The following is a 20,668-nucleotide window of genomic DNA, read 5'->3' on the forward strand; positions in this document are numbered from 1 at the left end:
CTTCCGCTGTGCTTCTCTGTTGGCTTTCATCCATGTAGTGCTGTCCATCCTTTCTACAGACAAACTGCCTCCTGTTTGAGCAAAACATTTCAAATTTTGATGTCAGTCCAGAGCACTTTCTGCCATTGTTCAGCACCCTAGTCCTTGTGTTTTTGTGCTTTGACGAGTCTTTTGGCTTTGTTTCCACTTTGGCGAAGTGGATTTTTAGCAGTATCTCTTCCATGAAGACCACTTCCGACAAGACTTCTCTGGACTGTAGAGGGGTGTACTTGTGTTCCATTGGTTTCTATAAGTTTGGAGCTGATAGTGCTGGAATACTATTTTAGAAGGGACGTCAGTATGATGGATCTCTTGATTGCTGCAGTCAGTTTCTGTGGTGGACAACTGCAATTCTGGTCCTCAATCTTGCCCATTTCTTTGTGCTTCTTCAAAAAAGCTTGGACAGCTTGGTCTTGAAACTCCTGCCTGCGGTGAAAGTTTTGCTTGGGAGAGACCTTGCAGAGCAGGATGACCGCCTTGTGTCTTGTTGCTATGCTCACTCTTGCTATGCTGTAAGAATTGATGATTTGAAGGTTAAACTTACATCTGCCACATCTTCACTTTTCAGTTTGGTTGTCCTTAGCTCGGTTTGATCCCTTCTCCACCTGTTTCTTTTATAGTTAATCAGTTTAGTTCATTCAACTTGATATGTCATTGATCATTAACATTTGTTTTTGATCTTTGTTTAATCATACACTGGGCTAAAATATATACCTACAAAGTAATCGAGTTTTTATTTGAAATGTCGTCTATTACTTAATGTTACTTTCTTTAATGAAATAAAAAGAAGTTTTTTTTGGGGAGAATGAATGTTTGGAAATCTAAAATTTGCTCTTTTCTGCTAACACTATTATAGAAGGCAAAAAATAAACATCTTTAACAAAATTTATTTTAAAAAATCTAGGATGCTTGAGACATGTACAGTAGTGTAATTGAAGAAGATCTATTTAAGCTGAAGCTTGGTGAACTATGGTGAAGGTAAAAGGTGACAAGTGATACTGGACAGAGGAAGAGGGTAAATGGACTTGGTCTCTGCTCTGTAGAGTTTGCAAGAATCTCAGTTAAACTCTAAATGATATGGTATTGATAGGACTGATGCAGAGCAGATGTCCCCTCCTTGTTAATTGTCTAGAATCCACCGAGGGTAGTGAATTTTTTGAAATCTCTGTCAAACAGAGGTATGAAAGTTCAGCTGTTGTCTGTCCTACATCCAATATTTTTTTTGATTCAGAGTGAAATGAAGTCTATGGAGTGAGTACAGAAAAGTGGAGTTCAAGGAGGAAGATCAGACATCTTACTGAACAGTGGAGAAGCATGGAATGGCTACTTCTATTTCGTTTTTAAGTTCCGATTATAGAAGAAGTATGGTAACTAGAATTAAGGGCCTGTTAACTGCAGTTGAGACATAGATGTTATGTTTCACTTAGTGATGAATGACATTCTTGTCATCACTGATACTGGGCACAGACCAAGGGATCCTTAGGAGAATTTGTTCAATGTGTCTCTTCTGATTAGTTCCAGTGCAGAAGGTAACCTGTATTTAATGTTCAAATGATATTCCCATCGGAATTGCAAATAGTGCATGTGCTGCAAATCTTAAATTAAAGACAGAAAATTCAGATATTAGTACAAGTGAGTTTTGACAAAAGGTTAAAAGCCTGAAACTGCTTTGTAGATATGCTGAGTATTTCCAACACTTGCTTATAAAAGAGAAATAAAATAGATGCTGAAAGGGTGAGGAAAAACAAGAATAACTGACAAAGTTCATCCCATACAGTATTCATGGGGAAGGGAAACAGTTAACATTTTCCCTTGAGGAACTTCCTCCTGTACTAATTTAACTATGCCTAGTTTTCTCTACTGAGCTTCTAACTAATCAATAGTCTGAAGAAGTATATTAATTGATTATGCCGTAATTTAAAACATTTTGTTGCACTGCATAATTTCTTTTCGGGCTATCTTGGTCACCACATTGTAACATTTGATTCTTTTTAGGCATCCTGCTGGTGAGACCTACTCAAACAGTATTCTTTCCACTGAATAATTTAAAACCTCACTTAATGCCACCTGAAATTTGGGAAATTGATGTTTCACAGCCGATCCTCCTCTTGGAATTAAACTACCAGAGGGACTAGAAAGCTGTTTCAGAGTATCATGGGAGAACAGGACCAGGGCCAGATTGTGAGTAATGGCAAATTTAGCCTTTTCAGAAAGTTGAAGTTATTTTGTGAGACTTATCACGGTGTCAATTTTTGCTGTGTTTCTGTGGTGCGTTTTATTCTTGAATGGTATGTCACTTTTATGTGAATATTTCTGTCATATCTTACTGAACATTAGTTCCCTGGATTTTATGGGTTTCTTCTTAACTGTCACCAGATACTTCAACATTTGGGATATTTTCTTGGATATCTTACTCATTTAATTTTCCATCATGTCAGGACTGTTCCTACATTTGTAACTATTGTCTGTGATTTGGCTCGTTCTTTAGATTGCCTTAGTCATTATGGATTATTATAGCAACACACATCAAAGTTGCTGGTGAACGCAGCAGGCCAGGCAGCATCTCTAGGAAGAGGTACAGTCAACGTTTCAGGCCGAGACCCTTCGTTGGGTAACTCTGCCTTCAGTTAGTCCTGACGAAGGGTCTCGGCCTGAAACGTTGACTGTACCTCTTCCTAGAGATGCTGCCTGGCCTGCTGCGTTCACCAGCAACTTTGATGTGTGTTGCTTGAAATTCCAGCTTCTGCAGAATTCCTGTTGTTTATGGGTTATTATAGTTCCTTGAATTTAGTTAATTGGGATATCCAGATGCAGCCACCATTTTTGGTATTTGTTTTTCCTAGTGGGAACCAAGCAGTTTAGTTCAAATAAGAAGACATTTTCGAATGGAAGAAGGACACTACCGTGGCTGACAAGTGAAGTCAGAGCCAAAGTAAAAGCAAAAGAGAGGGTATACAAGGAAGTTGAAGCCATTGGGAAGATAAAGGATTGGGAAGCTTTTTAAAAAAAAACTTGCAGAAGGGAAGGAAGAAGGTCATTAGGAAGGAAAAGATGAATTATGAAAGGAAGCAGACAACTAATATCGAAGAAGATACTAAAAGCTTTTTTAAGTATATAAAGGATAAAGAGTTGAGGGTAGATGTAGGACTAATAGAAAATGACACTAGAGATATTGTAATGAGAGACGCAGAGGAAGAATGCATATTTTGCATCAGTCTTCACAGTGGAAAACGTCTGCAGTATACCGGACGTTCAAGAGTGTCAGGGAAGTGAAGTATGTGCAGTGAAAATCATGGCGAAGAAGGTGTTCAGGAAGCTTAATGGTCTGAGGGTGGATAAATCTCCTGGACCTGAAGGAATGCACCCTGGGGTTCTGAAGGAAGTAGCTGGAGAGCTTGCGGAGGCATTAACAATGATCTTCCAAGAATCGATGGATTCTGGCATTGTACCAGATGACTGGAAAATTGCAAGTGCTACTCTGTTATTTAAGAAGGGCGGAAGGCAGCAGAAAGGAAACTATAGACCTGTTAGCCTGACATTACTGGTTGGGAAGTTGTTGGAATCGATTGTTAGGGATGAGATTACGGAGTACCTGGAGGCACATGACAAAATAGGCCAAAGCCAGCATGGTTTTCTGAAAGAAAAGTCCTGCCTGACTAACCTACTGCAATTTTTTGAGGAAATTACAAGCAGGGTAGACAAAGGAGATGTAGTAGATGTGGTGTACTTGGATTTTCAAAAGGCCTTTGACAAGGTGCTGCACATGAGGCTGTTTAGCAAGATTAAGAGCTCATGGAATTACAGGGAAGTTACTAATCTGGGTGGAGCATTGGCTGATTGGCAGAAAACAGTGAGAATGAAGGCTGCCGGTTACCAGTGGAGTTCCACAGGAGCCGGTGTTGGAACAGCTGCTTTAATGATGTATGTTAATGATTTGGACTATGGGATTAATGGATTTGTGGTTAAATTTGGCGATGATACAAAGGTAGGTGGAGGAGCAGGTAGTGTTGAGGAAACGGAGCCTGCAGATAGACTTAGATAGTTTAGGGGAATGGGCAAAGAAGTGTCAAATGAAGTACAATGTTGGAAAGTGTGTGGTCATGCACTTTGGAAGAAATAAACGGGTAGATTATTATTTGGATGGGGAGAGAATTCAAAATGCAGAGATGCAAAGGGACTTGGGAGTCCTTGTACAGGATACCCTAAAGGTTAATCTCAAGGTTGAGTCAGTTGTGAAGAAGGCGAATGCAATGTTGGCATTCATTTTTAGAGGTATGGAATATAAGAGCAGGGATGTGATGTTGAGGCTCTATAAGGCACTTGTGAGACTACACTTGGAGCATTGTGTGCAATTTTGGGCTCCTTATTTTAGAAAGGATATACTGACATTGGAGAGGGTTCAGAGAAGATTCACGAGAATGATTCCAGGAATGAAAGGGTTACCGTATGAGGAACGTTGGGCTGTATTCCCTGGAGTTCAGGAGAATGAGGGGGATCTCATAGAAACATTCGGAATGTTAAAAGGCCTGAACAGATTAGATATGGCAAAGTTTTTTCCCATGTTAGGGAAGTCTGGGACAAGAGTGTACAACTTCGGGATTGAAGGGCATCCATTTAGAACAGAGGTGTGGAGAAATTGCTTTAGTCAGAGGGTGGTAAATCTGTGGAATATGTTGCCACAACCAGCTGTGGAGGCCAAGTCATTGGGTGTATTTAAGGCAGAGATAGATAGGTTCTTGGTTAGCTGGGGCATCAAAGGGTATGGGGAGAAGGCAGGGGAGTGGGGATAACTGGAAGAATTTGATCAGCCCATGATTGAATGGCAGAGCAGACTCGATGGGCGGAGTGGCCTACTTCTTTTCCTATATCTTGTAGTCTAAGATTCCACCTCTTGTTTAGAGAGTTCTCATTTTTGGCTTGAATATGAGCATATTTCAGTATCACTTCTCACTTTTAAGAAAGCTGTGTCTTAGTTCTTTTTCCCTGCAGTGAGTCTCATTAGCTGAGTCTCATTAGATTGCCAGATGAGTGAAATTCAGAGGGGATTGTTCTTTAGCATGGTCAACCATGAGAGTGTTGCGCATAGTTAATTAGTTGAGTTATCCAAATTAATTCACTCAGTTTGTAAATTCTGTTCCAACTGATATGTATAGACAGGTATATGGAGGAATCTAAGGTGGGGGCTTATATGGGAGGCAGGGTTTGAGGGTCGGCACAACATTGTGGGCCGAAGGGCCTGTACTGTGCTGTACTATTCTATGTTCTATGTAAGTATCAGATTTTTTTTCCGGAATTCGTTGTTTCTTGAATTGATAAAAATGTCAAGACATAAGGCAAGGAAACAGGCCATTCAGCCCAATGGTTCCATGCAGTCAGTCAAGCATTCATTCATTTTATTCTGTCATCCATTTCCCCATATTATATTCACCTACCTGCATACTGGGGCAATTTACATCGACCAATTAACCTCTCAGTCTGCACATCCTTCTAATAAGGAAGCAAACCCATGTAGTCACAGGCAGAGTGTGCAAACTCCACATAGCTTAAGAGGTGAGTTGCTGGAGCTGTGATGTAACAACTGTGCTGAAACTATCCACTCTGCAGAACTGGGACATTGAAGTGAAACCTGCCCCTGCTTGTATTAATCTCCCAACAGCCATGACGTAAGGGAGCAAGTCCTTTATAGGACTGTACCACGACAACAAGAATGAGTTCTCTGGAATTTCAGTGTGATTTAAGCATCATGACTCTAGTATGTTCCTCCCTTTCAGTTCGGTAATTTCCCGGAGAGACAAGGTAAATATATTGTAGTGACTGAATTACACGTATTTCACTGTTGGCTCTCAATACAATGCTGGTATGTTTCAGAAGAACACCACAACAATAGAAATGCATACTTGTACTCATTTACATTCTCTAGGCAATGATTTTGAGGATCTTCAGTTCCCTTTTGATTGTTCCAGGGGAATTACTAGTTGGTAATAAGTTTTAAATGTGCCTATCGTTAAACCACTTGATGCTAAGTCTGAATTTTTTGTTAACATTGAAGTTCAGCATGTCACAAACACCATTCTTTTGTGTTTTAAGCACTTCATGGCTGGCAATCAGGTATCGGGAGGGGGAGGGAAATTTGGCTGTTCCCCAGTGGTTCTAAGTGTCACTTGTTCTAGTCATGACAACTTGTGTGACATAATACATTTAAATGGCCTTAGTTCAGATAATGTCCATTGATGAATGGGGTAAAACACTGAAGTGTTTTGGCTAATTGGGCATTTTTCCAGTTAGGGTTAAAAGTCCTTCCCTCTGATCGTGTATGAAGGTACAGGATATTACATCCATGTTTATAGGGAAAGCTCAAATTAAGAATTCAGAAAGCTGACGAGCATTACGTGATCAGATAAAAAAGATATAAAGATAAAGATTAGCTCTATTTGTCACATACTTCAAAGCATACTGTGCAATGAAATAGTTTGTTTGTGTCAATGACTAACACAGTCCAAGGAGCTGCTGGAGGCAGCCCCCAAGTGTCTACATGTTTCTGGTGCCAAGACAGCATGACTTACTAACCCTAACCTGCACGTCTTTGGAATGTGGGGGAAAACCCACATGATCACGGGGAGAAGGTACATATTCCTTACGGATAGTGCCAGGAATTGAACCTAGGTCACTGGAACTGTAAGCCATTTTGCTAACTGCTACGTTGTCCCTCTTAAGCTATTCAGAGTTAAAAAGTAGAGGGTGTAGCAAGTTGAAATCAGAGAACTTTGAGGCCCGTTACACTGTCCACCTTGTTTTTTTCAAGATTTATTTCTAAAACCTGCACCATGTTCTCCCTCACTATTAGAAACCTGTAGTTACAGGGTGCTGCTGGCAGCCCACTATGCCTCATGTAGAAAGAAGGCCCTGGTGCAACAGATCATATAAAATCATGAAAAGTTAGTAAAGCTACTGGGATTACAAATGACTGGGAATATTGGAAATAGGAATGTGAGACAGAGGGTGGGTGTACCACAATCTGCCCAAAATGTATCCCTGTGGATCTCATCGTCACATGGCAACTGTTCTAGTAACAATGACAATGCATGCAGGATGAACTCAGCCAATTCTCTGTCTATGGAGGCACACCTCACTTAACATCAGCAAGACTAAGGGGTTGATTATTAACTTCAGGAGGAGGTAACCAGAGGTCCATGAGCTAGTTCTTACCGAGGGGTGGGGGCAGAGATGAAAAGTGTCAGCAACTTTAAATTCCTTGGAACACACATCAAAGTTGCTGGTGAACGCAGCAGGCCAGGCAGCATCTCTAGGAAGAGGTACAGTCGATGTTTCAGGCTGAGACCCTTCGTCAGGACTAACTGAAGGAAGAGTTAGTAAGAGATTTGAGAGGGGGAGGGGGAGATCCAAAATGATAGGAGAAGACAGGAGGGGGAGGGATGGAGCCAAGAGCTGGACAGGTGATTAAATTCCTTGGTGTTATTTTAGAAGACCTATATGGGCCTACCAGATAAATGCAATTACAAAGAAAGCATGGCAGTGGCTCTATTTCCTTGGAAGTTTACGAAGATTTGGCATGACATCTAAAACTCTGACAAACACCAGTGCCCTTGAACAGAAAAACCAGCAAAAAGTAGTGTATATGGCCCAGTCCATCAAAGGTAAAGCCCTCCCATGCACATCAGCGTAGAGCTCTGTCACAGAAAAGCAGCATCCATCATTGAGGACCCTCACCATTGAGGCTATACTTCTCACTGCTGCCATCAGGAAGGAGGTACAGGAGCCTAAGGACCCATACCACTAGGTTCGGGAGCAGTTATTACACCTCAACCATCAGGTTCTGGAACCAGAGGAGTTAACCTCACTTGTCCCATCACTGAACTATTCCCACAACGTTTGAACTCACTTTCAAAGTCTCTTCATCTCATGTTTTCGAGAGTTATTTATTTTTTTGTATTTGCACGGTTTGTTATCTTTTACACATTGGTTGTTTGTCTCTCCTGTTGGGTGTGGTCTTTCATTGATTCTATTGCGATTCTTGGACTTTCTGTGTATGCCTGCACGAAAATAAATCTCAGGGTTTATTTGGTGATATGTGATATGGTGACATGTATGTAATTTGATAATAAATTCACTTTGAACAAGAAATTCTGGAGATGCTGGAAATCTTGAGCAATGCAGACAAAATTCTTTGAGGAATTCAGCAGGTCAGGCAGCATCTATGAAAGGAAATGAACAGTTAGTGTTTTGGGCCAAGACCCTTCACTAGCAATGTGCTAAAACGTCAGCTGCTCATTTCCTTCCATACACGATGCCTGACCTGCTGAGCTCATTGAGCACTTTGTATGTGTTTCTTAATTTCCTGTTTAATTTAGGATCTGTACAGGATAGCATATTGTAAAGACCTTCATCAAAACTTTACAAAGGAAGGGTATGCAGGATTGTTCAGTTCTGCTAGACTGGCAATATTTTATCAGTGCTGTGTGTCACTGTGAGCACTGTCTCCTTTGAGTTTAGATGGTTGCTGAGTTGCTGGAGGAAGTGGGGGATGGGTAAATGTTCCATGTGAATATACTGGCAGCATCAAAACTTGAATGAAGGTAAGGAAAACGAATTGGTGAAAAATCATGCAGGGGTTAGATGTGAGGAGGTCACATCTGACAAATCTGCAGCTGCTAGAACTCATTCTTGAAAGTTTTTGCAACACCTTTCTTCCACCCACTTCAGAACTGTTTCTCACTAACATTACCTTTGAAATATGGCTTATAGTGAAACTGTTTTTTGATTTAGTAAAATTAAAATTAACACTGATGTTAACTGTTCAGGCAGTTTTACTTTTTTGGCTTTAAACTCTTTTATCCATTGATACAAAGGCCATTTTCAAAAAAAACTTCAGTGTCATCATGAGGGAGATTTGAGAGAATCTTAGAGGATAACTCAAGATCTCCACTCTCCTCTTGGGGAAGCAGACAAGATCTTCTTGCCCTTTCCTAGTAATCCAGCTGCAATCAGAATTTTAATAATAGAACTCTTACTGAAACATTTATATGCTTGATGAAATTTTGCAAGAAAATATTAAAAACACATTCCAATCTAAATTGCAATAGATGATTGTGGTTTCTATCATTTATTTTCACTGGAAGTTATTGTAGAACAACAGATTTTCTGGCAGGTTTGCTTTCTTTGAAATGATTGACATTTACTTAGAGCCTTTGGTGTCAGCCTTTGCTACCTTGCCGAGGTGATCAATCTTTACATGTATATTCATTTAATGTACAGTATTGGCTAGGTATTTGACTATAGAGGGGATCACTGTTACATTTAAATATGACCTTTGTTCAAGTGGTTGTGAATGGAAGGAGGAATCACAATAAAGAGTAGTATTAAAATTTCCATGGTGGAAATACTTTATTTTGGTAAAGTTGCTAAGCGGAGCCCCTATCTGCTCATTAATGTGAACATGGTAGAAATTGAACAGGGAGCAAATTGACTCATCTGTAATCCAAGTTATATAAAACAAATTTGATCATTATCAAAGTGATGTTTCTTGGTCATCGCTCTTTGTGAATTAGCGTCTTTCTTATTTGCAATTGTACATACACTGAAGACAGAAGGCCTACGAAAAGCTCTCCCTGCCATTGAGCGCATCATCAAGGACCCCCACCATCCAGGTCCTACTCTCTTCTCACTGGAAGGAATTCCAGGACCCTAAAGTCCCACACCATCAGGTTCACACTACCTCAACCATCAGGCTTTTGAACCAGAGTGGGTAACTTTACACATCCCAAAACTGAACTGATTTCACAACCTTTGAACTTACTTCTAAGGATTGTACAACTCATGTTCTCAATATTTATTTATTTGTTATTTTGTTTTTCTTTTTGTATTTGCTCATTTTGTTCTTTGCACATTTGTTGTTTGTTCAAAGGTCCACTTATTATCAAGAGGTACAACTCTTGAAATTGTCCATTTGTCCATTTTTCTGTGCAGTGTTTCATTGATTCTATTGTGTTTCTTTGTACTTAGTGTGAATACTCACAAGGAAATGAATCTCAGGGTAGTATATGGTGACATATGTACTTTGATAATGAATTTTCTTTGAACTTTGAAATGTACTTGGTCAGCTGCAGTGTATTTTAGGTCACGATAATGAACAATGATACTTGAACTAAGACAAAAGGAACCTGAGGTGTTTTGGTGGACTAGATCCAGAACAGGTGATGAGAAGCAGTGGATAGTGGTGGGTAGGTTTTACTTTCTGGAAATTTAACATGTCCCATAGGGGTAGGTGCTAAGCCATTTTTTTTTCTTGTTCCTCATGTATATAAATGACTTTGAAAATGTAGGAGGTATAACTATGTTTGCAGACAACATATAAATTGGTGTAGTTGTAGAGAGTAGTCTGAGGACATAATGAGACATGGATCAGGTGGAACGTTGGGTGGAGCATTAGCAGATGGAAATTGATCCAAACAGATGTGAACTAATGCACTTTGCAAATTCAAATTCTGGTAGGATATATAAAGTGTATGGCAGGGTTCTCAGGATTGTTGATGTCTTAAGGGATGCAAGTCTGTAGCTTGTTGAGATTGGCACACAGGTGGATAAGGTAGTGGTGGAGCAATTAAATTAGTATGCTTGGCTTCATAGGCTAAGGCAGCGGTCCCCAACCACCGGGCTGCGGTCCGGTACCGGGCCGCAAAGCATGTGCTACTGAGCTGCGAGGAAACGATGTGATTTGGCGATATGAGTCAGCTGCACCTTTCCTCATGCCCACTGTTGAATCTGAACGCACGCGAGGTCATTACGCACGGGTTATCCATGCCAGCGCGGGAAGGAGATCAACTCCTCAAGCTTGCACATGATGGCGGGCTGAAAAGTATGTTTGACATAACCTCTCTGCCGGCATTCTGGATCATCCTGAGATAGCCACGAAAGCACTGAAAACGTTGCTTCCATTTCCAAGATATCTCTGCAATGAATGCAACGAACACTAAACTGCAGAATAGACTGGACATAAGGAACCCCCTTCGAGGATCGCTGTCTCCCGTCACCCCTCGATGGCACCGTCTTGTTGCAGGGAAACAAGCCCAGGGCTCCCACTGATTCACCGATGTTGGTGTGTTGCAATGATTTTATATGTTCATACGGGGAAAATATGGCTGTATGTTTAATATCCAAAAACGTTACTTAAAATATTGTGATGTTATTGACTTATAAGTGACTTATATAAACATAATAATTACAGCACAGAAACAGGACATCTCTGCCCTTCTAGTTCGTGCCGAACGCTACTGTCACCTAGTCCCACCGACCTGCACTCAGCCCATAACTCTCCATTCCTCTCCTGTCCATATACCTATCCAATTTTTCTTTAATCATAATATCGAACCTGCCTCTGCCACTTCTACTGGAAGTTCGTTCAACACTTACTTCAAGCTCCCCTGATAATTGACTTATCACTATATTCATGCGAGGAAAATATGCGCTGTGTGTTTAATATTAAATTCATTAGATAAACACTCTTAGAAACGAAATTGAGTGTATTAACCACTTATCACCTATATTCTGGTCGTGATTGACACCCCCCCCCGAACAAAATTGCCAAAAACGATTTGTAGGAAAAAATCAGCACATACATGCATGCGCACTGTTGCCCACGCAAGGTTTCATGGTCATTGTAGTCCTTCTTGGGGTAAACACAACGTATTTGACCATCGTACTGCGTTCACCAGCAACTTTGATGTGTGTTGCTTGAATTTCCTGCATCTGCAGAATTCCTGTTGTTTGTATTTGACTGCTACTCTTGTCTGTTGGCAACCCTTTGCAAAAAAAGTTGGGGACCCCTGGGCTAAGGTATTGCATGTAATGGTTGGGAAGTCATGTACCAATAGGAAGTTAGTCAAAGCATTAGATAGACTGCATTTGGAGTATCTTGTACTGTTCTGGTCATCACATCAGGATGGATGTAGTAGCAAGAGAGAGAGCGAGAAATTCACCAGGATGTTGCCTGGAAACGATCGCTGTACAGTAGTGAGAAGGTAAGACCTGTGTTTATTCTCACTGGAATAGAGGAGGCTGATGTGTGACCTTAGATATTTACAAAATTATAAGGGTTATATTTTTTCCCCAGGGCAGAGGAGTCTAGATATAGGGGACTTGGGTTTAAAGGGCGGATTTTAAAATAAGACATGGGAGATAAATATTTCACTTGGTGGATGGTTAATATTTGGGGTGAGCTGTCAGAGCAGTAGAGGCAAATGTGATATTTAAAAAGCTTTTTACAGGTACTTGGATGGGAAAGCAATGAAATGATATATACAGATGGATTAGTCTCGGGCAGTGTGGATGAGGTGGGCTGGAAGGTTTCTATGATTCAGTGCTTCAAAGAATGCATGATTAGGCACATTCACAAAGCAATGATAAGGTTATCTCTAAGTCCAGATCGCATTACCTCTTCTTCAGGGCTCATCGGCTCAGACTTAGTGGCTGAGCTCCAATTTGGATCATTAAGATACGGGGAAAAAAATACTACGGAAAGCTGAAATAGCCTGGACATGGAATATTATTACCAGTTCTGCAAGAGAGCCTGAGCTATATTTCAGTCTATAGTTAGTCATGCAGACTTGAAGCCAGTCCAAACTCAAGTAGTATTCCTCTCTTAACACCTCTGACAAATAACCCACCCACCACCTCTGGAGGGTACTTATTAGTCATTCAAATCTAAACTTTGAGTGATTTTACCCATTACCAGACAGAAAACAAATATTTCTACCCCCTCCCTATCTTTACAACATGCTGGGCAGTGTAAATCACTGTTATTTTAATGAAGAAAGCTGTATGCAGTGTTAAGCTTTCTTTTTGGGTTGTTAATTGTGACATTCAGTTAATAGAATTCTTTAAAAACATCAAGTATGAACAGGGGTGATAGTGAGAGGATCCATGGTTATGGGAGTGGCTCTTACCATTCATTCCTCATTCCTTCAGTCAACCTATTTGTTCTGTGAATGTACTTTTAATCAGAGTTTGAATTGTATCTGAACAACAATTTATCACCTGTTGGATTTTAGTTAATTCAGCTTGACAAAGTAATGGAAATTGAAAATCAGAAGCTTCCAGATGTTAGAAAACTGGAGTAAAAACAATGCAAGAAATACTCAGCTGGTCAGGTGCACTACGGAGATGGAAACATTGATTTTTCAAAATGATAACCCTTCACAACTGGAGTATTGTTGACAAGAAAGGTTAGCTATTTTTTCCCCTCTCCACAGAACACTGTGAGATGTGCTGAGTATTTCCACCACTTCCTGTTTTTAGTCCTGACAAAGTAACAAGTTGCTGGCATTTTGTTTTTGGTTGGCATAAAGCTAATGGGCAGTACAGGGCTGATTTGTTCCCAGCAAGTCAGGGTTATAATATTCATAATAATTTGATCATTTCCACTCATTTATCCTTAATCTTCAGCTTAATGCAACATTTGAGATACTGTATTACTCAACTATTTTCTATTTTGGATGTCTGTTCTGTGGATTTAATAGTGTTAAAACTTAATTCCTTTTTTTTCCTTGAGGGCTTGTTTATTTTCTGTTAACATTTCCAGTTCTGTGCTCAGAATGCAAGTAACCTACTTGTACAGATATTGCTCATTTACATTGAATATTAAGTTGTTTCTTTTTGTCCCAGCATCATAATAGAGGGTGATAATGATGTAACATCACACAGCTGCCTCAGCTCCACTGACCCAAGTTCAGCCCTCACCTTAGATTCAATAAATGAATTTTCACAAAAAAAGTTTAAAAATTCTAAAATTACACAAGATAGTGTGCTATAAAGATTGGCAAAATTGTGGATAGTGAGGAAGGTTGTCAAGGTATAGACCAGTTGGAATTTGGGCAGAGAAATGGCAGATGGAGTTCAGTCTGCATAAATGAGGTGTTGCATTCTGGGAGAGCAAGTTAAAAGAAACTATATAGTACACAGTGGACTGATGCAATCATTGATGTAAATAGGAATTGATGTACAAGTCCATAGTTCCTTGAAACTGACAATACAAGTTGAAGGTGATAAAGAAGGTGTATGATATGTCAAGGTGTTGAATATAAAAAGTTGTGAAGTTTTGCTGCAGCTGTAGAAAACTTTGGTTAGGCTGCATTTGTTGTATTGTGTAAAGTTAAGGTCATTGTTAGTTAAAGGATGTGGAAGCTTTACAGAATCAGAATTGTTTAATATCACCGACAAATGTTATGAAAATTGTTGTTTCGTGGCAGCAGTACACTGCAATACATAATCATTTTTATAAAGCTATAAATTACAATAAAACTTTATAATAAAAAATTGAGTAAACATTGCAAAAAAAAAGTGAGGTATTGTTCATGGGATTGTTGTCCACTCAGAAATCTGATGGTACAGGGGAAGAAGCTGTTCGTGAAATGTCCTGAATTTGTGCCTTTAGGCTTTTGCACCTCCTTGATGATAGCAATGAGAAGAGGACATGTCTTGGATGATGGGGGTCCTTGATGATGGATGCAGCCTTCTTGAAGCATTCCCTTTTGAAGGTATTGTCTGTATTGGGGAGGCTAGTGCCCATGATGGAACTGATGGAGTTTACAAATTTTGCGGCTTTTTCTAATCCAGTGCAGTGGCACCTCCATACTAGACAGTGGTGGAACCAGTGGGAATACTCCCCACAGTACATCTGTACACATTTGTGGAGAGTCTTTGTGTGGCATACCAAGTCTCCTCAATGAGACTTACAGGAAGATGTTGTGGCATTGCTGCCTGCTGCACCTCCAACAGTGCTGTTAGGTTAGCTACAGCAGGGGTCCCCAACCTTTTTCGTACTGCGGACTGGTTTCATATTGACAATATTCTCGTGGACCGGCCGACCGGGGGGGGGAGGGAGGGGTAGGGTTGCCAACGTACAAGAGTAGCAGTCAAATACGTTGGGTTTACCCCGAGAAAGACTACAATGACCATGAAGCCTTGCGCGGGCACCAGTGCGCATGCATAACTTGCGCATGCGTTTATGTGCCGATTTCTTAAAAATTGTTTCTGCCGATTCTGTTGGCGGCGGCGGGGGTGTGTTAATCACGACCGGAATATAGGTGATAAGTGGCTAATACACTCAATTTCGTTTCTAAAAGGGTTTATCTGACGAATTTAATATTAAACACATAGCGCATATTTTCCTCTCATGGATATAGTGATAAGACAATTAGAAGGGGAGGACAGGGGAGCTTGAAGTGTTGAACGAACTTCCAGTAGAAGTGGTAGAGGCAGGTTCGATATTATCATTTAAAGAAAAATTGGATGGGTATATGGACAGGAAAGGAATGGAGGGTTATGGGCTGAGTGCAGGTCGGTGGGACTAAGTGAGAGTAGCGTTCGGCACGGACTAGAAGGGGCGAGATCGCCTGTTTCCATGCCGTAATTGTTACATGGTTAAGTAAGTCACTTATAATAGCATCATAACATTTTAAGTAACATTTGGATATCAAACACATAGTGCATATTTTCCTCGTATGAAAATATAAAATCATTGCAACACACCAATATCGCTGAATCAGTGGGAGCCCTGGGCTTGTTTTCCTGCAACAAGGCGGTCCTATCGAGGGGTGATGGGAGACAGCGATACTCGAAGGGGGTTCCTTATGTCCAGTCTATTCTGCAATTTAGTTTTCGTTGCATTCGTTGCAGAGATATGTTGGAAATGGAAGCAACGTTTTCAGTGCTTTCCTGACTATCTCAGGATATTTAGCCTTGACTTTGATCCGGAATGCCGGCAGAGATATTATGTCAAACATACTTTTCAGCCCGCCGTCAGTTGCAGCCTCGAGGAGTTGATCTCCTTCCCGCGCTGACATGGGTGACGCGCGGGTAATGACCTCGCGTGCGTAATGGCTCAACAATGGGCATGACAGGGAATGTGGAAAGGTGCAGCTGAATCCTATCGCCAAATCATATCGTTTCCTCGTGGCCCGGTAGCGCATGCCTTGCGGCCTGGTACCGGTCCGCGGCCTGGTGGTTGGGGACCGCTGAGCTACAGGATCATCAGCTGGGGACCACTGAGCTACAGGATCATCAGCTGGGGACCACTGCAAACTCTTCATGAAATATAGCCACTGTTGTGCCGCCTTTGTAATGACATCAATAAGTTGGACCCAAGATTGATCTTCAGAGATGTTGACACCCAGGAATTTGAAACTGCTCACCCTTTCCAGTGCTCATCCGTCAATGAGGACTGGTGTGTGTTGTGTTGACATCCTCTTCCTGAAGTTCACAGTTAATACCATGGTCTTTCTGACATTGAGTGCAGGTTTGTTGTTGTGACATCACTCAAACAGTTGGATCTATATTGCTCATGTATGCCTCCTCGTCACCACGTGAAATTCTGGCAGCAATAGTTGTGCAGAAAAGGTTTGCCAATTGGACAAACTTGGATTGTTTGCTCTGGAGCATTGGAGGTTGAGGGATGATCTGATAGAAGTATATAAAACAATGAGAGGCATAGCTAGAGTGGATAGTCAATTTCATTGTGAAATGTCAACTACTAGATGTCATGGCTTTGAGGCAAGAAGAACAAAGTTTAAACAAGATTTTAACATGCAAATTTTATTATTACACATTGATAGGTGTCTGAATCATGATGGCAAATTTTATTATTACACATTGATAGGTGCCTGAATCACGATGAAGACGTGTATGTTCGAATGCTGTTCATAGACTTCAGTTCAGCATTCAACACAATCTTTCCTCAGAAACTGATTGGAAAGATGAGCCTACTGGACCTGAACACCTCCCTCTGCAACTGGATCCTAGACTTCCTGACTGGGAGACCTCAGTCAGTACGGACTGGAAGCAGCATCTCCAACACCATCACACTGAGCACAGGGGCCCCCCAGGCCTGTGTGCTCAGTCCACTGCTGTTCACTCTGCTGACCCACGACTGTGCTGCAACACACAGCTTGAACCACATCATCAAGTTCGCAGATGACACGACCGTGGTGGGTCTCATCAGCAAGAACGATGAGTCAGCATACAGAGAGGAGGTACAGCGGCTAATGGACTGGTGCAGAGCCAACAACCTGACTCTGAATGTGAACAAAACAAAAGAGATGGTTGTTGACCTCAGGAGGACACGGAGCAACTACTCTCCACTGAACACCGACGACTCCTTCATAGAGATCGTTAAGAGCACCAAATTTCTTGGTGTTCACCTGATGGAGAATCTCATGTGGTCCCTCAACAGCAGCTCCATAGTAGAGATGCTGCTGGGCTTTCTTTGCTTTCTGTGAAGGCTGAGAAAAGTCCATCTCCCACCCCACCATCCTCACCATATTCTACAGAGGTTGTATTGAGAGCATCCTGAGCAGCTGCATCACGGCCTGGTTCAGAAATCGCACCATCTCGGATCACAAGATCCTGCAGCGGATGGTGAGGTCAGCTGAGAAGATCATCGGGGTCTCTCTTCCCGCCATCACAGACATTTACACCACACGCTGCATCCGCAAAGCAAACAGCATTATGAAGGACCCTACGCGCCCCTCATATAAACTCTCCCTCCTGCCATCTGGAAAAAGGCACCGAAGCATTCGGGCTCTCACGACCAGCCTATGTAATAGTTTCTTCCCCCAAGTCATCAGACTCCTCAATACCCGGAGCCTGGCTTGACACCAACCTACTGCCCTCTACTGTGCCTATTGTCTTGTTTATCATTTATTATTATTTATTGTAGTGCCTGCACTGTTTTGTGCACTTTATGCAGTGTTGGATAGGTCTGTAGTCTCGTGTAGTTTTTGTATTTGTTCTTACGTAGTTCAGTGTAGTTTTTGTATTGTTTCATGTAGCGCCATGGTCCTGGAAAACGTTGTCTCATTTTTACTATGTTCTGTACCAGCAGTTATGGTTGAAATGACAATAAAAGGTGACTTGACTTGACTTGGAAGCAGATGAGATACTATGTTTGAGGTATTTAACAAGCACATGAATTGGCAGGAAATAGAAGGATGCAGACCATGTGCTGGCTGATGTGCAGTTTAATCTTGTAGAATTATAATCTCAATTGTACAGTGTTCATCAACTATGTAGCATAGTGTTTTTGAATGTATTTATTTATATTTGGAATTTGGATCAATACAAGGTATCTGGGAATGCTAGAAATTATAAACACAAAGTCTGCAGATGCTGGAGATCCAGACAACACGCAAAATGTTGGAGGAACTCAGCAGGTCAGGCAGCTTCTATGAAAATGAATGTTTCGGGCTGAGACCCTCCTTCAGGCTGAAAAGGAAGGGGGCTGATGCTAGAATGAAAAGGAGAGGAGGCTGGTTTAGAAGGTGATAGGTGAAGCCAAGTGGATGGGAAAGGCAGAGGGCTGGAGAAGGAATCTGAGGTGAGGAGAGTGGACTGCAGGAGAAAGGGAAGGAGGAGGGGCACTGGAGGGAGTGATTGGCAGGTGAGAAGTAAAGGGCCAGAGTGAGGAATAGAAGAAGAGGGGAGGGGTAGGAACATTTTTTTTTACCAGAAGGAGAAATCTATATTCATGCCATCAGGTTGGAGGCTATATGGACAGTATATACTCCTCCACCCTGAGGGTGACCTCCTTAAGGCACTATATTGGAACAGGAATGGGAAATGGAATTAAAATGTTTGGTCATCAGGGAGTTTTGCTTTTGGTGGGTGGAGTGAAGGGGCTTGACAAAGCAGCCCCCCAATTTATGAAGGGTCTCACCAATGTAGAGGTCACATCGGGAGCACTGGACACAATAGACAACCCCAGCAGATTTGCAAGTGAAGTGTTGCCTCACCTGGAAGGACTTTTGGGCCCCTGAATGGAGGTGATGGAGGACATGAATGTGTAGGTGCAGCACTTGGGTCACTTGTAGAGATAAGTGCTGGGAGGGATGAATGGACAAGGGAATTGGGGTGGGTGGTAAAGATGTGCTTATAGATACGATCCCTTTTGTAGATGGTGGAAGATGTGGAGGATGATATTTTGCATCCAGAGGCTCTGAAGTGGTAGGTAAGGACAAGAGGAACACTCTCATTGTTAAGGTAGCAGGAAGATGGGGTGAATGTGGATGTTTGGGAAATGGAGATGTGGAGGAAGGGAAACCCTGTTCTTTGAAGGAATACATTCCTTTTGCCCTGGAAAGGAAAGCCACATCCTGGGAACAGATGCAGCAAAGGTAAAGGAAGTGAGAAAAGTGAATAACATTTTTACAGGAGACAAGATGGAAAAAGGTATACTCAAGATAACTGAGGGAATTGGTAGGTTTATAAAAGGTGTTGGTTGATAGTTTGTCTCCAGAGATGGAGACAGAGATCGAGAAAGGGGAGGGAGGAGTCAGAAATAGACCAAGTGGAATTAAGGGCAGGGTGTAAGTTAGAGGCAAAGTTGGTGAAATTGAGCTCAGCATGGATGCGTAAAGCAGCACCATTGCAGTTGTCAATGTAGGAAAAAAAAAGTTGGGGAGTATTACTAGGGAAGACTTGGAGCATGGACTATTCAACATAGCCAATGAAGAGGCAGGCATAGATGGGACTCCTGCAGGTGCTCATGGCTACCCTTGAGTCTGGAGAAAGTGGGAGAAGCTAAAGGAAAAATTGTTGAGGATGAGGACCGGTTCTGCCAGACAGAGCAGCGTGGTGGTTGAGGGGAATTGGTTAGTTCTGTTAAGAAAGAAGCAGAGAGCATTGAGGCTTTCTTGATGGAGGATAGGAGTGTAATGCCCTGGTAAAGGTTTTACTGCTGAAGTAGGGTATTTCATGTAATCGGCTTTTTGTAGAAGCCATGTGTTTGTTGGCAGTGTTTGGGTTACTATTAAAGATGAGGGATTTTTAGGAAAGTGTGTAATCCAAATAGAGTAGAACTGGGAGAAAATTCCAGAGAAGATTGGGAGAGTGGGTTCTGTGTAAGTCGAGGTCTTTGTTTGGTGGGAGATGAGGAGAAAAGACTCTGGAGAGAACTGGCCATCGGATTTGTTCCGGTTGGAATGTATGATTTGATGGAGCCCAAGGCATGGATGGAGGTCTACCGAGGATCAGTGGATATGACTTCTGGAAGATTTGGGCGCCAAAATGTGCACATTTGACTGTTTAATTATAATGAACCCTTTGTGTTTTTTCTTTCTTTTCTTTACTACCTCTTTGGTTAAGTTAACGTTCGTAACTATACTTTCTTTATAATTGTATGTATGCCGTGTATGATCTGTTATTTCATGCAGTAAATCACACAGCATTCTCACAAACTGAGGTTTGGGTGAGCGAGACACCCCAACTTCACAGATTTGGCGGGTCCAAAGTGATATACACCCTAGACGAAGCCTGAGAAGGATGGGTTTCTTGCTGTGGAGTCTAGTGGTTGTTAGCGACGGGCTAACGAGTCGCATTTCCAGAGATGCCCAGAAAAAAGAGGTTTCAGAAGTGTATAGGGACTGAACAGCCATGGTGAAAATGAGATGGTCACGGCCAGAGAACCAAAAGTTATTGAGGCGATTGAGAGCATGAAGAGTGTCACATAAGTAGATAGGAAGGGACTGAATGAAGGGGATAGAATGGAATTGAGGTATGAGGGCACAAGTTTAGTGAGGCAGGAGCAGGCAGAGACATTAGCCCTACCCAGAGACCGGTTCCT

At 41.7% G+C, this 20,668-nt stretch overlaps 1 protein-coding gene across 4 annotated transcripts in view; it reads left to right on the forward strand.

The window, feature by feature from the left end:
* evi5a (ecotropic viral integration site 5a) overlaps window positions 1-20,668 on the forward strand; it is a 292,185-nt gene that overhangs the window by 11,345 nt on the left and 260,172 nt on the right. For 3 of the 4 annotated variants that reach the window (XM_063064647.1, XM_063064649.1, XM_063064650.1), the window contains exon 2: window positions 2,035-2,220. The exons of the other annotated variant lie outside the window; for it this stretch is intronic. In XM_063064647.1, coding sequence (XP_062920717.1) covers window positions 2,194-2,220 — 27 coding nt within the window. In that variant the 5' untranslated portion in view covers window positions 2,035-2,193. The remainder of the gene's footprint in view (window positions 1-2,034; window positions 2,221-20,668) is intronic. 4 annotated transcript variants of the gene reach the window in all.

This window comes from Mobula hypostoma, chromosome 12, assembly GCF_963921235.1.
Source record: "Mobula hypostoma chromosome 12, sMobHyp1.1, whole genome shotgun sequence".
Taxonomy (NCBI): Eukaryota; Metazoa; Chordata; class Chondrichthyes; order Myliobatiformes; family Myliobatidae; genus Mobula; species Mobula hypostoma.